Source organism: Dicentrarchus labrax, unplaced genomic scaffold, assembly GCF_905237075.1.
Source record: "Dicentrarchus labrax unplaced genomic scaffold, dlabrax2021, whole genome shotgun sequence".
Lineage (NCBI taxonomy): Eukaryota > Metazoa > Chordata > Actinopteri > Moronidae > Dicentrarchus > Dicentrarchus labrax.
Genome location: NW_026136721.1, coordinates 9,982,389 through 9,999,914, shown reverse-complemented (window position 1 = coordinate 9,999,914; position 17,526 = coordinate 9,982,389). Strand labels below are relative to the sequence as shown.

The 17,526-nt window shown below is 40.4% G+C and overlaps 1 protein-coding gene across 4 annotated transcripts in view; it reads left to right on the top strand.

Moving 5' to 3' along the window:
- The window catches only part of rptor (regulatory associated protein of MTOR, complex 1), a 187,389-nt gene that overhangs the window by 88,063 nt on the left and 81,800 nt on the right, over positions 1 to 17,526 (top strand). For all 4 annotated transcript variants that reach the window (XM_051383914.1, XM_051383912.1, XM_051383913.1 and 1 more), the window contains exon 8: positions 11,351 to 11,410. In XM_051383914.1, coding sequence (XP_051239874.1) covers positions 11,351 to 11,410 — 60 coding nt within the window. The remainder of the gene's footprint in view (positions 1 to 11,350; positions 11,411 to 17,526) is intronic.

Below are 17,526 nucleotides of genomic sequence, written 5' to 3'. Positions count from 1 at the left end.
CATTCAGCTTCCCCTCAGGATAACTGTGGTGATCCTTCGATATTTCATCCAGCGCCATCATCAGGTCAAAATGTCACTTTCTGCAATACTTTTCTTAATGCAAAGCTAATGACATTCCCTTTAGCCATAGCTGTACTTTGTGGTTCGTTGCAATCAACACATGGTAAAACACACTAAATGAAGATAGCAGCCATGGTAATGTGACCTGCTAAACATTAGTGTTTTAACATTGTAACACTGATTACATGCGTGAGCACATTTGCATTAAGATCAAAGCACACCGTATACAGCACAGCCTCATAGAGCAAATATGGCTGTAGACTCTTTTTACAGAGCCATGTTTGGCCACTCTTGAAGACTGTAAAGATTTTCTAGCAGGAACCTATACCCTCATTGCCAGGCTGATATTCAGCGCCTCTGTAATTCAGCTCTTTAAGGAAGAACCAGGCAGCAGCAGTGAATCTCTGCGGAATGCAAAGCAGTTTGAACCAGCCCCACAGCAAGTGTCTGCTTCTGTCTTTTCAATATTACACCAATAGCGCTGGCTCTACACATGCTAACCCTACCCTGGGGTGCTGTGCTTTCCAGCATGTATGTGAATAATCATGCATGCATTTACACACAGGCAGTATATACAGTACAATGTGTTAATGCTGATGGTGAGGTGTACATGTACAGTAAGCCTTTCAACCTGGCTGCTCAGCTCTGGCAGATACAATGGTAATGCAGCATCAAGCAGCATCTAATTATCTTCATGCATGTGCTGTAAACGGTATGTGAACCTTCAGGAGCAGGAACACAGATGAGATTTTAATGGGCTCACATGACCAAATCTTGTGTTCTTTTCATTCCGTGTGCTATTCCCTAACACACACACACCACAGCCTCATTATGTTCATTGAGAACCAATGTAGCTGCATCTCTGTTTGCCCGTTTCCTGCTCTTATTGGTGGAACAAGGAATGGTAAACACTCACAAGAACTGGTGTTTGTTGCCTTAACACACTCGCACACCACACTGTTTTTTGCTCTGGAGCCTTGATTTTATTAACTGAAATCTAAATGACTTGTAAAAATGTTGACACATTCATCTTCCCCCCTTTGTCTCTTGATGTCGGGTGAATTGCAGAGAAAGTGTTACTTAACACTGCATATGCCTTAGCTGACTACTTTCTGCAGACCTCTGTGGATCTGAAGAGAGCAGCAGAAAACCCCATCAACCATACATACTGATAGTGAAATCTGATAGCTCGGCTTTGGTTTGTTCTACAGGGTTCTCTCTGACGTCTCACCGTATCTTTTGAGTGAGTTAAAGTATTTTCTATGGTCGGATCAGCAGTGTGCTTCATGCTGCAGGGCGCCTGTTGCTAAAGCAGCTTTTACACCTAATGAGAAAGTGCAAAATGTATTTAAATTGTTCACCTACCCTAATAAGATCATTGTTAAATCCAATAAGTCCCACAAAAAAGCAACTGCAATCGTTTTTGCAGATTTGGAAAGACAACTTTTCGCGACTAAGTTTTACACTTTGTCTGGAACTTTGGATAGTTGGGTCAGAATTGCCATAGGGATATTTAAACTTTATTAAACTTTATTGCTATTTAATTTGATGCTGAAGGATCACAAACAGTAGTGTCTTGAGCTAAAAAAATATACTGAGTCAAATTAAAATATCTTATTTTTTATACAGAGGTTTTTGTAGTGCCTTTTTGCGTTTGCAAGGTTTACACATGAAAAGTGGGAAAAATCTTTTCCCACTTTTCATGTGTAAGCCTTTGAAAGACCTTGATCAAAGAATCTGAAGTAGTGAATTATCCATGATGCTTCACAGAATGAACACAAACAGAACAAAGGTGACTGGTGGTGCATCTTTTTGTACGGAGTTCAAAAGAGACCGATGGGTGACGCACAGATGGAAAAACCAATAGTTCGGGTCACCACAGTCCTCCTGAACAGCTTCAGTGCTCTTTGGCCTAGATTTTCTGCTCTCTCTGAAGGGAGAAAAAACCCTATTTCCAAGGAAACCCTCATTTAGTTTTTTGATGATGGTGTTTGGATAGTGCTGTCAAACTTGCCCTTTAAAAAAAAATCTTCTATAGGTGTGTGGAGGTATACTGAGTGGAGGTCCGGAAAATGTGAAGGCCCTAACATATGATTCACAGCATTTTCATACTCATCAAACAATCAAGGGACCACTCATGCCCTGTATGGAACATCTTTATTATATTTAGTCAGATTTTTCCTTGAATTTGTCACTCAACTGTGTATAAATTAAACAGAACCCCTGAATGTATACTTCATTAAAAACCTGAACATACTCAAGTTAATTTAGACACTTAAATGAGTCTCCACAGACATACACAATAGTCTACCTAAATATACCTAATGGTGTCATTAGGTGACATCTGCTGATTACTATATATCCAAATGAGTTTCATTTGAATGTCAGGCTTACAGCTTCCTATCGCAATAAAATCACCATGGCTGCTGTCATAGAGTCTCAACAGTTGGTCCATTATTCACTGCCGGAGCTGCTCCAGGATTTGTCTCTAGGTGACATCATCACTACAGACTGTCTCTATGCTGTTCAGCTGGAAGTAAAAATTCACAAATTAAAATGGAGCTGCATTATGTTATAGGAAATAACATATGGGAATTCTTTAGGGTAGATTTTTGCTTTAAATTGAATTGTGCTGTAGGCATGGTCAGCCCCCCTGTATGTTCAGGAAATGTCTTTTAATTAGCATAATGTGTCAGATATACCGCTAGCACTACACTTTGATGTTAATTTAAAGTGATGGCAGTAATGAAGCATGTTTGAATGCTGATCAGTCATGCCCCTCCCCATCTTCACGTTTGTCTTATTAATGATCAAAAAGAGCATTAATCATAATGTATTATCATTTGAAATGTTGCTTTGAAAAGAGCAGCCATTTAATGAGCAGCTTGTCATGAGCTTATGTAACAGTGAGAAATTTGGTAAGAAGCAGTTGAAATGCAAATATTCTTTTGTTCTCATTGTCTTTATACATATATTCTTCTACAAAATGGATTTTACTAATACAGACCATGTAGGTATCAAAGTGAAGACACTGTATTGTGCTCATTAGCTGTAAGAATATGATAGGAACACTGTACTGACAGTCTTTAGTGTCAAATACTCACTGACTGTAGGCTTGAAATGTGGCTCCGAAAATTTTGCAGCTTGGTCCTTCGCTGTACCGTAGTTTCAGGACTGAATCTCTGTGCACACATCAAATACTCAGTTTGCAGAAACAGTTGACTTATAAGAGCTTTGTTGGTAAGATTAAGAATGCCGACATCATCATCTAGATATGAACCTGTACAGAAAGTAGTGACAGAAATGTTGTTATAATTCCATTTACAGAAATTTTAAATTGGCATATTTCTTGGATCATTGTGAAAAATGTTAATTGTTATTAACAACCACAGCTTCTGTGTCTGCCAGGATGAATACACCCTTTGTTACCATTTGTTCAGGGCAAAACAGATCAAAATGAATGTATCTATGTTCCCAAGTTTCTAATTTCCTTAACCCCAGGACTGGGGAACATAGGAAAGACCCTGCCAAATCCTGTGCCCAACGAGAGCTTGATCAACATTACCATGATGCCAGGCTAAACAACTAAAGTAAAACCTAACTGGAACTCTCATTATCAGGCTGTTGTCTCAGAGGACAACAATTACATTGGATTCCAGGGGTGACCCACAATCACTGGAAATAATAAAGCTTAAACATCCATACTGTCAAACTAGCCCTGAAGGATAATGCACTCTTCAACACTGTTCAGGTGTTCCAGTCTTCAATATGCCAATTAATCACTAAATACTCTACTTCTGCTAGAGCCTTAGAGCTATGAGGAGACAATTAAGCAACACTGAAGTTGTATTTTTTGCTTTGTTCAAGAAAAACAGTTATTTTTGACGTGACTGTGTGTCACCATTGTAACTGCTCTGCATTCTATTCAAGTTATTTCAAGTCAATTTTATTCATATATCCCAACATCACAAATCACAAATTTGCCTCAAAGAGCTTCGCAATCTGTTCAACATATGACAACCACAATCCTAAGACAATCAATTTGGAAAAGGGAGAAACCTCACGAAGAGCAACAGAGGAGGGATCCATCTTCCAAGATGGATGGACATGCAATTTGTATATAGAGTGGACAAAAACAACAACTGTTAAATTGCTATATGGAGAAACAGAGTGACAGTATTAGGTAAATAAATCCAAATATATGAAGAATGTGGATCAGATAAGTTGTCAAACGAACACAGTAACATCAGCACAAATACCTGCAAAGAGAACAGACAACACAGGAGTGAAGGCTCAAGATATGATTCATGAAGATACAAGATGCTAAGAGAGAATGAAAAAGTATTGTAGCAAATGGAACAAAGGCTGGCTCCTGGAGGACCCGGTTTAGAAACATCGACAGGAGCCAACTGACACAAAGTCCTGGGTAAAGAAAGGGGAGAGAAGGAGAAGGAAAAGAGGAAAGTTCTTCCATACTGAAAAAAGTTTATTACAGCTTTTTTTTTTCTCTGAAAAGGAGCAAGCTGCAAACTTTTCAGAGGCATCTTATAGCCCTTTTCAATAGACATGTGCTGGTTTGACTTGACTTGACTTGGTTTGGCACGGCACGTCAGCCCCGTTCGGCAGGGATTTGCATCTCCATTACAACAGGGCTGCCCGATTGAAAGTGTATCTTCAAAGGCAGAGAAAGCAGCAGTGAAATAAAGCGTTACATTTTGAAGCACAAATAAACACGGCACCACTTCCAGATTTTGTGTGAATGTAGCCGAAGCATATCCTTCGTCCTGTCCAGTGTGACTTCTCTGTTTCTGCTCTGTGTGAGACTATGTGTGGAGCTCAGCCCCGCCCTCTTTCAGACAGACCTGCCGCTCTTTATACATCCAAGTACATCGCAGCAAATCCGACTTCACCACAAACTGATTGGAGGCGGTTGGGCACTCTTTGACCCAACTCTGGAGATGGTCCATCTTGGGCAGGGCTCAGTACAGCTGAGCATGTAAATGCAAATCAATGGAAACACAAATCAATGCTAAATGGTGCCAAAAAGTGCTAATGGAAAATACCTATTATAGTGAGTGATACCTTGTGCCTTTATTTTTCACAGAATTTTATTTTTATTTTTTTTTACTTATGCTCAAACTATTCCTCATTAGGATTTCAGTGTGTATTTTAAGACACCAGTTTGTAGTTGAAACCACATGATCCCAAGGTCACCTCACCAATACATTCAGCTCATTATACAATATATGATAATATCGCTGACTGCCGTGATGTAGCTACTGTGAATTATTATGTTAATTGGTCAACAGATGTGAAAAACGAAGGAATCCTAAGACTCAGAACTCCTCCTAAAGACTAAAGACAAAGCAGCAAATAAACTGTATTTGTCATTTACAATGTAGAAGATTTCATGGAACATAGTAAGTGTGATATATCACCTGTATATTGTAGGTCAGTGACAGAGCAGATTAGATTTGAGATCACCCAGCTGTCCCTCCAGCACATGACTGATAGAGATGGTGACTTGGGATAGGAAGGCTGATTGAAGGAGTAATGAGCTGTAGAAGACAGCTGGCTCTGCGGGGACTAGAAGAGACACTGTGCTCCTCCTGTTCCTCCTCCACCACCCACCCCGGGAGCAGTATAGTAGTTTCCTCACACACCAACCACTTCATTTCCCTCCTTAAACTTTAATATGTACATGCCCACTCCTACCCTCTCCTCCCAGTGACCACACACCGCTCTCTCTTTTTCACCGATCCAATTAAACTTTGGCCACCTTGCTCTCTGTTCGTAATAATCTCTCAATTTCCTTTTCATCTTTGCCCTCCAGCCCTCTTGTACTTGTGTGTGTTCTCTACTTCCAGGAGCATTAAGTCCGCCAGCCATAGCTGTTGCTGTTCTAGCCACTTTGACTATTTGTCACAACAAAAGAGTTAACTTTTAAAACAGTCGAGATTCTTTCTGTCTTTTGCTCAAGACATTGTCTGTTAAAATTTCGATTTTGTGCTAAGATTTTTCAGCCACAATAGCAGAATTGGCTCTAGTAATGGCAATGTTGGTTGGTTCACTACTTTGATCCAGACTGAAATATCTTAAGTCAACAAATATCAACTTATATCAGATCGATTTCCATGAAATTTGAGAGACATCATCGTCATGTTCCCCTCAGGATGAATAGCAGTAACTTTGTTTGATCCCTTAAATTTGTATCTCGTGCCATCATCCAGGCAAAATTTTAATTTGTCCAGTACTTTGGTATATGACCAGATACATTGCTGCACTAATGACATTCACGTCAGCCTCAGCTGCATGTGGTGTTGTGCTAAAAGTGCTTATTAGCAAATGTTATCATATGCACTTGCTAAAAACGTTCGTACACTGCTAAACATCATAATTTTAACGTTGTTACTGTGAGCATGTTAGCATGCTGATGTTAGCATTGAGCACTCCTGTAACAAAGTATAACTTCATAGACCTCATTGTCTTTGTCTGAAATCACTTTCTATTTGCTCCATAATGTTCCATATTTACTGTTCAAGTTTCCAAATGTGTAAAGTGTATGCGCTAAATTGTACCATCAAAAATCCATTCAATGGAAATTAGTGTGACATGTACCAGAATGCAAATTAACACTTTGATGTCATTATGATGCTGGAAAATAATGATGATTCATAAGTGTCTGAAATCGCAGTTTACTGCTCACTAGAGTAAACTAGTGTCTATTATATAGGGTGTAGTTAAAGCATGAACAAGAGAGTGATTTCAGACACAGTTAAAAGTTAAAACAGTTAAAGAGCCAAATGTGGCCATTTGTAAAGAATAGAAACATCACTTAGGAGGAAACTGTGCCCTAACTACCAGGCAAATTTAAGGGTAATTCCACAATTTAGCCCTTTAGGGAAGAATCAGGCAGCAGGGATGAATCTCTGTGGAAATCAAAGCAGGCTGAGCCAACTCCTCAGCAAGTGTCTGCTACAGTCTGCTTAATATTGACCCAATACCCAGCTCAGCACATGCTAGCCCTGCGTCTGGGGTGCTGTGGTTTCCTCCAGGAATGTGTATCACGGCAGTCAGTAATCAAAGTATTTCAAACAATTTTATACGTATTCTCAATCAGACCCAAAGCTACGTAACTCTTTTGTATGATGGACCCATAAAGCCCAACTACCCACATGCTGACATTAGTTACAGACCTATTGTTATGGCAGCACTCTGACCGCTGGTATTTCCCTGACCTTGAAATTTGCTCTGCCCATATGTGTGGTATTTTCGTGCTCAGTACTGGAGGCATTCGTGGCACAAACAGGTGGGAGGTTCATTAAAATGAGGCAGCACAGAGCGAGTTGTTGGCATTTTGGTGGAAATATGATCTTAGGCTTTTTGCTGAGAGCAGACGTCTCAGAACCAATTGCTGGTCTTCTGGCCAACCTGATGATTTTGACAACATGAGGAAACAAAATAGTCAGAGCAGATGATAGAAATATTCTTAAAATGCAAAAAACCCCTTTTGATTAAACACTACCTAACTGATAGATGCATTTAAGTAGGAATGTCTGTAAATCAGTTAGCATTGATCTTTTAATAAATAACACATTTCTGTCCACAGCTGCTTCATACTGTATGAAAAGCTTCTCCTTCAGTTCATTAAATCTCTGCAGCCATCTGAAGGCAGCAGGACACATATGTTCATAAATCTGCAGCTTCTGATTAGAAGAATGCAGCACCGAGGCACAGTGCCATTACACACAACTGCCACATTTACCTTCATTAGATCACATGCAAATGACATGAGGCTGCTACAAGTAAACCCCACACACCTCTACTCACATCAGACAGGTCCGTTACCTCAGTATTCTGTTGTCTATGCAGGATACATCAGATTACAGACACTCACACAGTCCGTAAGCCCTTGTGCGATTGAAATAGGGCCCTAATTGGTGATCTTTAAAATTTTCTGTTTGGAAAAACTGATCACTAAAACAAATCTTACATCTCATCTCATATGTCTAGCTGGTTCTTGAGTCTAAAGAAATACTTATGTCTTAAATCAAAAGCAAGCTACCCCCATCACCTCTGGCTGACTCATGCTTTTAAGAAGTATTTTCTGAGCTTGTGTCATGGCTGAGCTGAATTAGTGTCCTACTTTGAGGTTTTAGCTTTCACATTACCCCTGATGTGATGTGTTTTTCATTTGAATGATGATGGTGTAAATGCACCTCTAATTAGCAAATACTAGGCTGAATGCTTCATCCGGATGAACTGCATTCAGCAGATATTTTTCAAAGAGCAGTGAGCTTTAGGTGAGACCAGAGCGATGGCAGATTTGAAAAGATAATACACAAGCCTGGATAAAAGCTCTCTCCACTGACCCTACGACTCATTCAAACTATTCAGCCTCAGAGTGACGTATGATCTGGTTTCAGCTTGTGTAATGCACTTTTTAAAATTCTGCTTTGCTGTGTAGAATAAAGATTTAGTCAGATTGCTGCACTGAGGTCTGTGGAGTAAAACATCTGCATCCCTTTCTGATACCCCTCTTGAGTTCGTCACAGGGATGAAGTTTAGCTGCTGGCTGTGTAGCTTAGATTGATACCCATTTTATACATCATTTGCATCTTGCAGCAATATCACACGTTCTGCTAAGCAGTAAAGATATTCACTTGTTGTGGTGGATTCTTACTTTTGTATCAGAAAAAACACGCCTGAGGGAAACCATTAAGGGTTCAAGTTCATATACTGTGATTATAAGTACTCACAGAATCACGTCTTCTAGTCGCAGTGGGTGATCAGAATGTTATAGTCTGCTTTTGATCATTTGAGAGCTCAAACATGGCTTTTTCTGAGGCTGGTTGTGGGGGACGATTACTATAGATACTGGTGTGACCAAATGCTCCTCTCCTCCTTATCTTTACTTTCTCATCTCTCCCTTTTCCTGTCTCCCACGCCTGAGGGATTTTACATCTCCCCACACAGAGGTTGGGTGGAAACACGCTCTCCCTGATGCAACCACCAGCTTGGTCTGTGCTCTGTTTACTTTGGCCCGTCTGTCTGTTTCTGCCAGATTCAATTTTTAGTTAATCATCTCTGTTTGTGTCAGGGGATTCTCCATATCCCTTTTGCAGCAAATCATAAACAAAATATTTATTCTGTGGTTCAAATGAAATGCAAAAGTAAAGGCAGAACACTCTTGGATTGTGTTGTATTGGCAAAACAATGATAGACCTGTGTTCCTGACAAACAGCAAAGTGCTGGCACATACCAATGCAGATTGTGCACATCATGGCTTGTATTCAAGAAGTTCCTGATTATTAAGACTTTAGGACAAGTTGTCCTGGTTCCATCCTTCCTCCTCTTTGTTCCTTTAGTGCCGGGCACACTCAGGGCCTGTGCTGTTCTATAAAGACACACTTAGTCACACTGGTGTCATAAGGGACCTCATTATTCTCCAGCATCAGGAAGAACCTTTGAATGCGAGTGCCATAGCTTACGCCAGAGTCAGGGCGGATCAGTTGTTGGATACATATTCCTGATCCATGCATCGACTTCTAACCATTTGGAACATAAGTTCACTTCCAGGCATGAGTTTCTGTTATTTGTGGAGAAAACTGACTGATAGTAAAGAGTAGCTTTGACCATTTGATTTTATTCTGTAACAATTCAACCAAATTAATTAAACCAGCTCATCATTTGAAGTTGATTCGAATTCGATTTATGTGTCAAATTCAGTTCAGGTCAAATAGTTCCTACAGTCAGTATCATTTCAAAACTTCTAATCATGACTTAAAACCTTGCAACTATAAGATGATGAGTTGAACATATTAAATTCGGTTGTTGTTGCCAGTTTTTACATTGTTGACTTATTAGCATAGTTCCGAGCTTGAACTGCATTTAGATTAAAAGTTCCTTCTTTCAAATTTTAAAAAAGCTGCTTGATGGAGACTCATTATGTGTCTGTCAGAGGGCCCTCTCTCGCACTGATCCTGATTGGAATCTGCCTGCCAAGAATATACCAACAGCTGTAATCTTGAGGCAGTGTGGCACCTGAAGTTTCAGACTCGAAACTACTTTACAAGTTAAAAAAACAAACAAAATACCCACAAACATAACTGAGATTCAAACCTAACTAACAACAGATCAAAACAGTCAATCTGTTGTTGGCTGAATCTTAAGTCTATCTAACTTCTTTACACCTTAAAGCTGCACCAATCATATAATTTGTATGAACAATGGATCAAATTACTACAACTAATGTGAAAGGTGTCACTTGTACTGATAAATCCATAGAGAATTATCAGCAACTCAGTTCCCCTCAGCTCTACGGAGTGTTTTAGATTTATCATTTTCAGTGGCTCTGTCTCTTATCAGTCCAGTTTCTAGCAACAGCAGGTGGCTGTTCTAAGCGAAACAGACTAAAAGAACAATTTTACGCCACCTTCCAGCACCAAACAGCTGCCAGACAGTTGGCTGCCAGCGGACAACATGGCGGGCTGCTTAGAAGACGACCCGCTCCCTTTGTTGATAAAAGCTCATTCTAAGATAATGAAAACACAAGTCTTATTTTTAGGTGATTATACACTAATGAAAAAATACCTATGAATATTATGTTCCATTTTAATAGATACCCCTAATTATTACGGAAGCCCTAAAGGGCCATGTATTCATACATTTTATTTTCTCCGTTTTCCCGTGATAACAAGTTAATTTTCTTGAGATCTCGAGATAACAAAACTTTGTTTTCCCGTGACGTAATGTTTTTTACAGTGTAATCTCAAATGCTTTTCACATTCAATGTTGCCTGCCGTTGATGTGTGACGGATGTTTGCGTATGTACACACACACACACACACACACAAACACACCTGGTCTCCTCCAGGTGTGTGACGACACGCGGTGAGCTCCAGCGCCGAGCGGTGCGTCTGTCGAGGCTCTGAGCACCAACCTGCTGTGACTTACAGCTGGCCCGACCTGTCGGAGCTAACCACGCACAGTAAACAATAACCCCCACATCAGACGTTTGAGAAATATGCCTCTGTGTTTCCCACTGCCTGCCCCCTCCCCTTTGACTGTAACTCAGCCAAAACACACTTATCAAAGTGCTCAGTTGTTGTAATCTTTGAAGCCCTCATTTTTCATTTGAGCGTTTTATCCGTTGATTGTCTCTCTCGTAGGTCGTAAAATCTGTACTATAGAGGCCAAACGTTTTTATTGCTTGGCCTAGTCTGTGAGCACCTCCTGTTTTCTCTCCAACTCTTATCAGCAGCTTTTCTCTGTCTGTTTGTTTTTTCAGGTTTTGCATGCAGAAGAGTGCCAAGTTGGTGCCAGGGGTGACGTTAGACCTCATCGAGAAGTAAGTGGCACTCCACCACCATCCTAAAAAACAAATCTCTGTCGCAACTCTTTCCCTCTCACTGTCGCGCTCTCTCAGGAGGGTGCAGTCTAGAGAGATCATTATCCTGTTTGTCTGTCTCTCTCTGTCTGTCTTCCTGCCTGTCTCCGTCTTTGCTCTCTCCTCCTCATTGTCAGTCCTCTTTCTGTTGTTTTCCATCCTGCAGGTATAATTCTCTGCCTTTGTTTCCCCCCTCACAGCCAAAGCGGCAGTAGTTTGGCAGATTTAACGCTCCATATTTCTTCAATAAACCTGCAGGTGCCAAGCGGCTCAGCGCGGAACATCTCTTGCTCTTAGGCACACGCTCTCAGATATTAGCGCTCAATATGGATGTCATATCCAAAGTTTTAGTAGTTTCACAGAAACATCGGGGGTGGCTTATCTTTTTTTTCTCCTAACGTGCGGGGGAGAGTTAAATGACACCCATAAACTAAGTAGGTTGAGGTGGTTTTAGAAGTAGTAACTTAAAAGCAGCATATCTCAGCAGGAAAAAAATGCATCTTGCTGGAAAGCACCCTGAGGTGCTAAAGTGTCTTAACAGTCTGTTAATAAAGGTGAATAAGCACTTTTCTTTACATGCTCAAGCTTTGATTTTGTTTTGCCACAGACAGTTTGCACACATGAATACACACGCACACACAGTACCTACACATCTGTATTTTGCACTTAACATAAATTGATTATTTACTCATCAGTCAGCTGCTCAGTTTCCCTTTTTAACACTTATCTCGTTCACACTGCCTACCTGAGCAGTGTGGCAGAATGTCTTGCTTTTTATTTCGGTGCCCATATTAGCAGATTAGAGCAGTCACTATGCCGGTAATGGTTGTCTATGCAGGTCACGCATCTCACACACGTCTCTACGATGCTTCACTAGAGAGTCAAGGTCTTGCCTATTTCTTCTGCGAGCCGCGTGCGGTTCCCAGCAGAAAGAGACAGTGAAAATGGTCTGTTCGTAGTCATATCGTAATTATACCAGCAACCTATGCTCCTTTCACTACAGTTTCAGCGTCTGTATCTGTAGAATATGTCACAGACATGGAAAAAAATATACATTTATTTTTTTAAACGCAACACCTCCTTTAGATTAAAAGCTCTCTGGTGTTTATGTGGACAGAATCCATTCGTACGTTAACAAGGCTTTTATTGTATGGTATTTATCAAAGGCCAACTCAGTATAGACAGATAGGGCTGGCAGCAGCAGCCATGCAGCTGACACTCGGTGCGTGCCAGACGCAGCTGCTCAGGTAGGCAGTGTGAATCAGGGGTTAGTATTGTTTTCACTTCACCAGCTAATTCCAATGGCTCTAATGGTGTTAAACTACCGTCAGTAAAAGTCAACACTTTCTGCACTGCAAGTTTTACGTTGAAGGCTTCCACAGGCTCAAAGGACATAATCCACTGAGTTTCCTGCTAAGCTTTTAATTTGAAACATCAGCCAGAAGTGACTTTTATTGACAATATCTTTAGACCGATTAAAAGGAATTTTGAGAGTGAACACAGAATTTTTAACAGCAGATTGGTGAGTGGGACATACTTCGATGTTGTGCTAATTAGTGTTGTAAAATTGTACATTATGATCAATTAACCATCACAGTCCTGGACCAGCTTTTATGTGTTCATTATAAACATAATAAGACGTGTGAAGTATTTGAATACTGCCTTGTATTTGAATATTTGCAATAGTTCTGTTTTTTGTTTTTGTTTCTGACTGTCTCAAACTCTGGGTCATATTTGGATGAATGCAACTCACTATTGATTTCTTCATGCGGTAAACGCCATATCTCAGAAACCACTCGTTGAAGAAGTAATGCATCACCTTATTGTGATTCATGCCTTTTCAAAATCACACTAATTGGTCCGGTTTGTGGGGCATTTTCATGTTCACTCTCAAATTGTTTCCCAAGTTTCTACAAGATTTATAAGTATTATCCATAAATTGAACCTGTTTCTCACCTCGCCACATCTTGTTTGTCACTGTTCTTCCTGCTTTTACCATTTAATTATCTTTAACAATTATTCTTTTTTACTTGCTGACAGTTTGTCTTTGATCTTCATATTTTTTCACTTCCTTCCACCTACACTCTCCAGTGGATAAAAAACGGAAAGTAGGCCCTAGTACTGTACGCACAGCTACTGCCCAGTGACTCCCAGGGCAGGATGGGAAACCACTAGAGTGATGACGAACACCTTTGAAGAAATAAGCCCTTTTTCCATTTGTCTTTCACTTTTATTCTACATTATGCCCTCTCAACCACACCAACATCAGTCGGTGCGTTTGACAACATTGAAGCTCTCCATTCAAGCTCCCATGTCCTCTTCATCTTTTATCACTTGTCTCACCAGAATAAAGAACGGGTTTCTGTGGAGAGGGGAGAAAAAGGAATTTATGACCAGCGTTCTGTAAGGAGAGTTTTAGCACCTACAAACGTCACACTAGTTTACGTCAGAGACAGAGCTGTGGGAAACATTCTTACCTGATCTCATTCTTCTGTCAGGCTTGAGTAAAACACTGAACAGGAACATCAAAGATGGGAACAGTTTAACAATGGTACCACCTCCAAAATAAAATTTGAAATGGTTTCTGTCAAAGAGAAACAAACTGTGATCTGAATTCAAAGCTACAGTCACTAATCATTCATATGCAGAGCTTGAATGAAGTCAGCTCTACACCAACGCATGCTAAAGAAACACTCAACACAATTCCCCTTTATTGTAGGTTTGATTCCTGTAACAGCCTCTCAATATGTACGGCCACGACAAACAGAAAACAGCTTGACTTAATTTAAAGGAAACAATCTCTTCAGGCTTCAGGATGGTGAAACGGTCATAAACGGGCCCTTCTGCTATGTTTCATAAGCTCCTGTGCTCTGCTCTTTGTATTAGCTGTCTGCTACAGACATAGACGCAGCAGGAGTTTATACTAACAAGCCAGTAAGGTTAAAAGAGAGTTCTGCAGTGGCAAAGTGCTGACCTTTTATCTATTACTCCGTATGCTCCACTGAAATTGGATTTCAGATGTTGTCTATTCAGAACAGTATTGAAAAACTAATCAAATATCAAATTCATGAGATATATGACCTTAAAATTGATGTTGGAATATTAAAGGTTTTACTTTCCAAGTAAAACAGTGAAATAAATAGAATTAATGCAATAAAGTGAAGAGAGAAAGAGGCTTTCAGCAGCCCCTAACATGACTGAAGAAGGGCTTTTTGTTTTTTAATCAGTGGGGGTTGGTGGGATCCTTGATGCTTAAGTTGCGGTTTTGGTTCATTGCATGTGCAACATGCTGTCCAGAGGGCTGTATGTTGACTCAGCTGATGTCCCTCAGAGTTCAATAATGGATGGGCCCAGAGCTCATAAAAGAAAAATGGAACTAAATCCATTTGCCATCTCACCTCTCTGCTCTGTGAAGCTGGGCCAGCATTCTAACTAAAGTCAAGTGCTAAAGTCAAACATTTTTCAAGGGATGCTTCATCACAAAAAATATCACAGAAACAGCAGTTTTCTAACTAGAGGAGTACAGTGATTTTTATGTTGGGGTTTTTTTTACCATAAAGCTGCTCTAATGATTGTTTTTTAATAACAATCAAATTATTATGTATAGGATTAAAAATGTTGCTCATTGCAATACATCCACAAAGTATTGTCACCCAGCTCTTGCAGCTTCCCTCAGCTCTATGTAGCGTTGGAGCCTCTTTTAGCTCATTCTTTTGGTTCTCTGGCCCACAACACTGCCCTCAATAACCTTGTTTCCAGTCACAGTTGCGAGGACCTAAATGGCAGACAAGTTAGCAACTAGCTGCTCAGCATAGTAGAGCATTTAGCATTTAAATAGCCAAAGGTTTCTCTCAGAGAAGCATTTCATTTTCACAATTTGTCAAATGGACAGAAGCATGACTCTAAAGCTAAAGTTTATCTGTGTCTACTGGATATATACATATGTTAACATATTCACCAACATAGCTTTCAAAGTTTTTGCAAATATTAATGGTGCCAATGTTGCATTTATAGCTTTTTAGGCTTCCCCTAAGTGGCAAAACTTTTAAAAAATGAACAAAATAAAGGCTACGTAGGCCTGTAAATCTAAATGTAGGTAGCTAATGTGACTCCATATATGTGGCTTTTATCTTTTAACCATTTTAAAAATGTTATTGTCTTTTTAACACAGAGGATCCTAGCACATAGCATATCTGGGTACAGAAAAGGAGAGTTGCTGTTATTGGAGCACAGAGCAAAAAGGGGCGGGGCTTATACAAGGTCAGTTCCAATATGTTGGTTGAAAAGTAGCATACCGGTATATTTAGTCATTTACACTAGGAAATAATTCACCTTAAAGCACACACTTTAGCAGTGTCACTTGCACCTTTTGGACCTTGTTATTGTTCCCGGACACAGGTGCACATTGTGACATAACATTATTAGATATATACAGCTACATACTGTATGAGTTAAAACTTCTCATTGACTGAAGGAGATGTAGACAACATTGACACAGGCACCTTGTGCAACACTGGGTGGTATACACAGACCATCCCAAATGGGTAATATTTTGTGTCAGTGTAAACTCCTTGTTATACAGGATATATTTCTGCAACTTTTTTCAGTGTCAGTGCCTTACTTTATTGGAAGATCACTTCAAACACCAGCTTTCCAATTTCTGGTGCAACTGTACTCTTGTTGTCCTGTTTTTCTTTATTTTTCTGTACTAACCAAGCAGGACTATATAAAGTTTGTGGCAACTTTATTTTTATCTGTACTGTCTAATCATGCTCACAGTTTGACATGATAAGTCACCTGTAGCTACTGTGTTACTTGTCAGCTGACCTTGTGGTATCCTAGCAACAACAACACAAAAATCACTCGAGGTTGCTCTTTATTGGAGACTTCAGCAGAGAGATTCAGGGTGGTTTCGTTATTGTCAGCCCTTTAAACTGTGTCTGGGGTGATTTCTCTCTAATAGTATTCAAAGCAGCTTTGTTCCTTTATTATCACTTTGCAGTGTCCAAATTTGACATGTGGGCATGAGCAAGCAGCTAATGGGCATTACACTCGCTGTCCACTCATTGGGCACGTATTCACACCTTTAAAGGTCATGCACAGTTGGAAAGCACGTATCGAACACTCATCGCCCTTGAAGTATTACAAGCATTTGTTGCAAAATGTATTCAACATAATGTCAGCATTGAGTAGTTGTGTGCTGTGAATTTGTTTATCAATTTGACCATTCCTCTGTCTCTCCTCCATCTGTGCACCCTTCTGTCTCTGCTTCCCACATACATCCAACACACATTCTGGCCGTATCCAATCACAATAGCCTTTTAGATAAGCGAGTCACGACGGCGAGCGCATGTGGATTTTACCTGCGTCCAATACGCTTGGATCTCTTTCAAGCTACAGTATCTCTCACTGTTTCTCTCACATTCAGTCACACGTGGTCTGTTTTTCACACACACACAACCCTCCCTTCTCCTTCATCTCTCATGGCACAAGTGTCATGGGTCGATCCTTATTCCCGGCCTCCCTCTGAGTCTTTCGCAGCGAGTCCCCCCACCCCGGTGTGCAGGGCCAGCCCACCCCCTTGGTGTCTGACACAGTCTGAAACTCGGCTGTGCTCGACTCAGTTGGGGGTCTCCAGAGTTGAACTCCATTATTGGAAGAATCATATCAATGTGTTGGCAACTCTGCATTAATTTTCCAAGGAGATACTTTGATCCCGTGAGGAAATGCCATCGCCTCACAGAGACGTCAGAGAGAGGAGTCAGCGACACAGCAGCAAGTCTCGAGGTGGTAAAGATGTGTCTCTTTGCTCTAGATAAAAGCAGCAGCCTATTTATAGAGAACTTTGTTCACATGTAGAATCTTGTTAGACTTGGGTGTAGGCTTAAGGTGCTATAAAGTACCATTATTTCTGCTGCATCACTGTCAGGTGTTAACCTATCGTGATGTCACCCATTGGTTTGTGGAGTACCACTTTGAAGCCTCAAGTTTGGCGTTATGGTCGTCGCCCTGATAGTTTGTCAGAGCCAGCAGAGGTGACGTACTGCGAGTTGAGCTGCTCTCATTGGCTGTGCAAT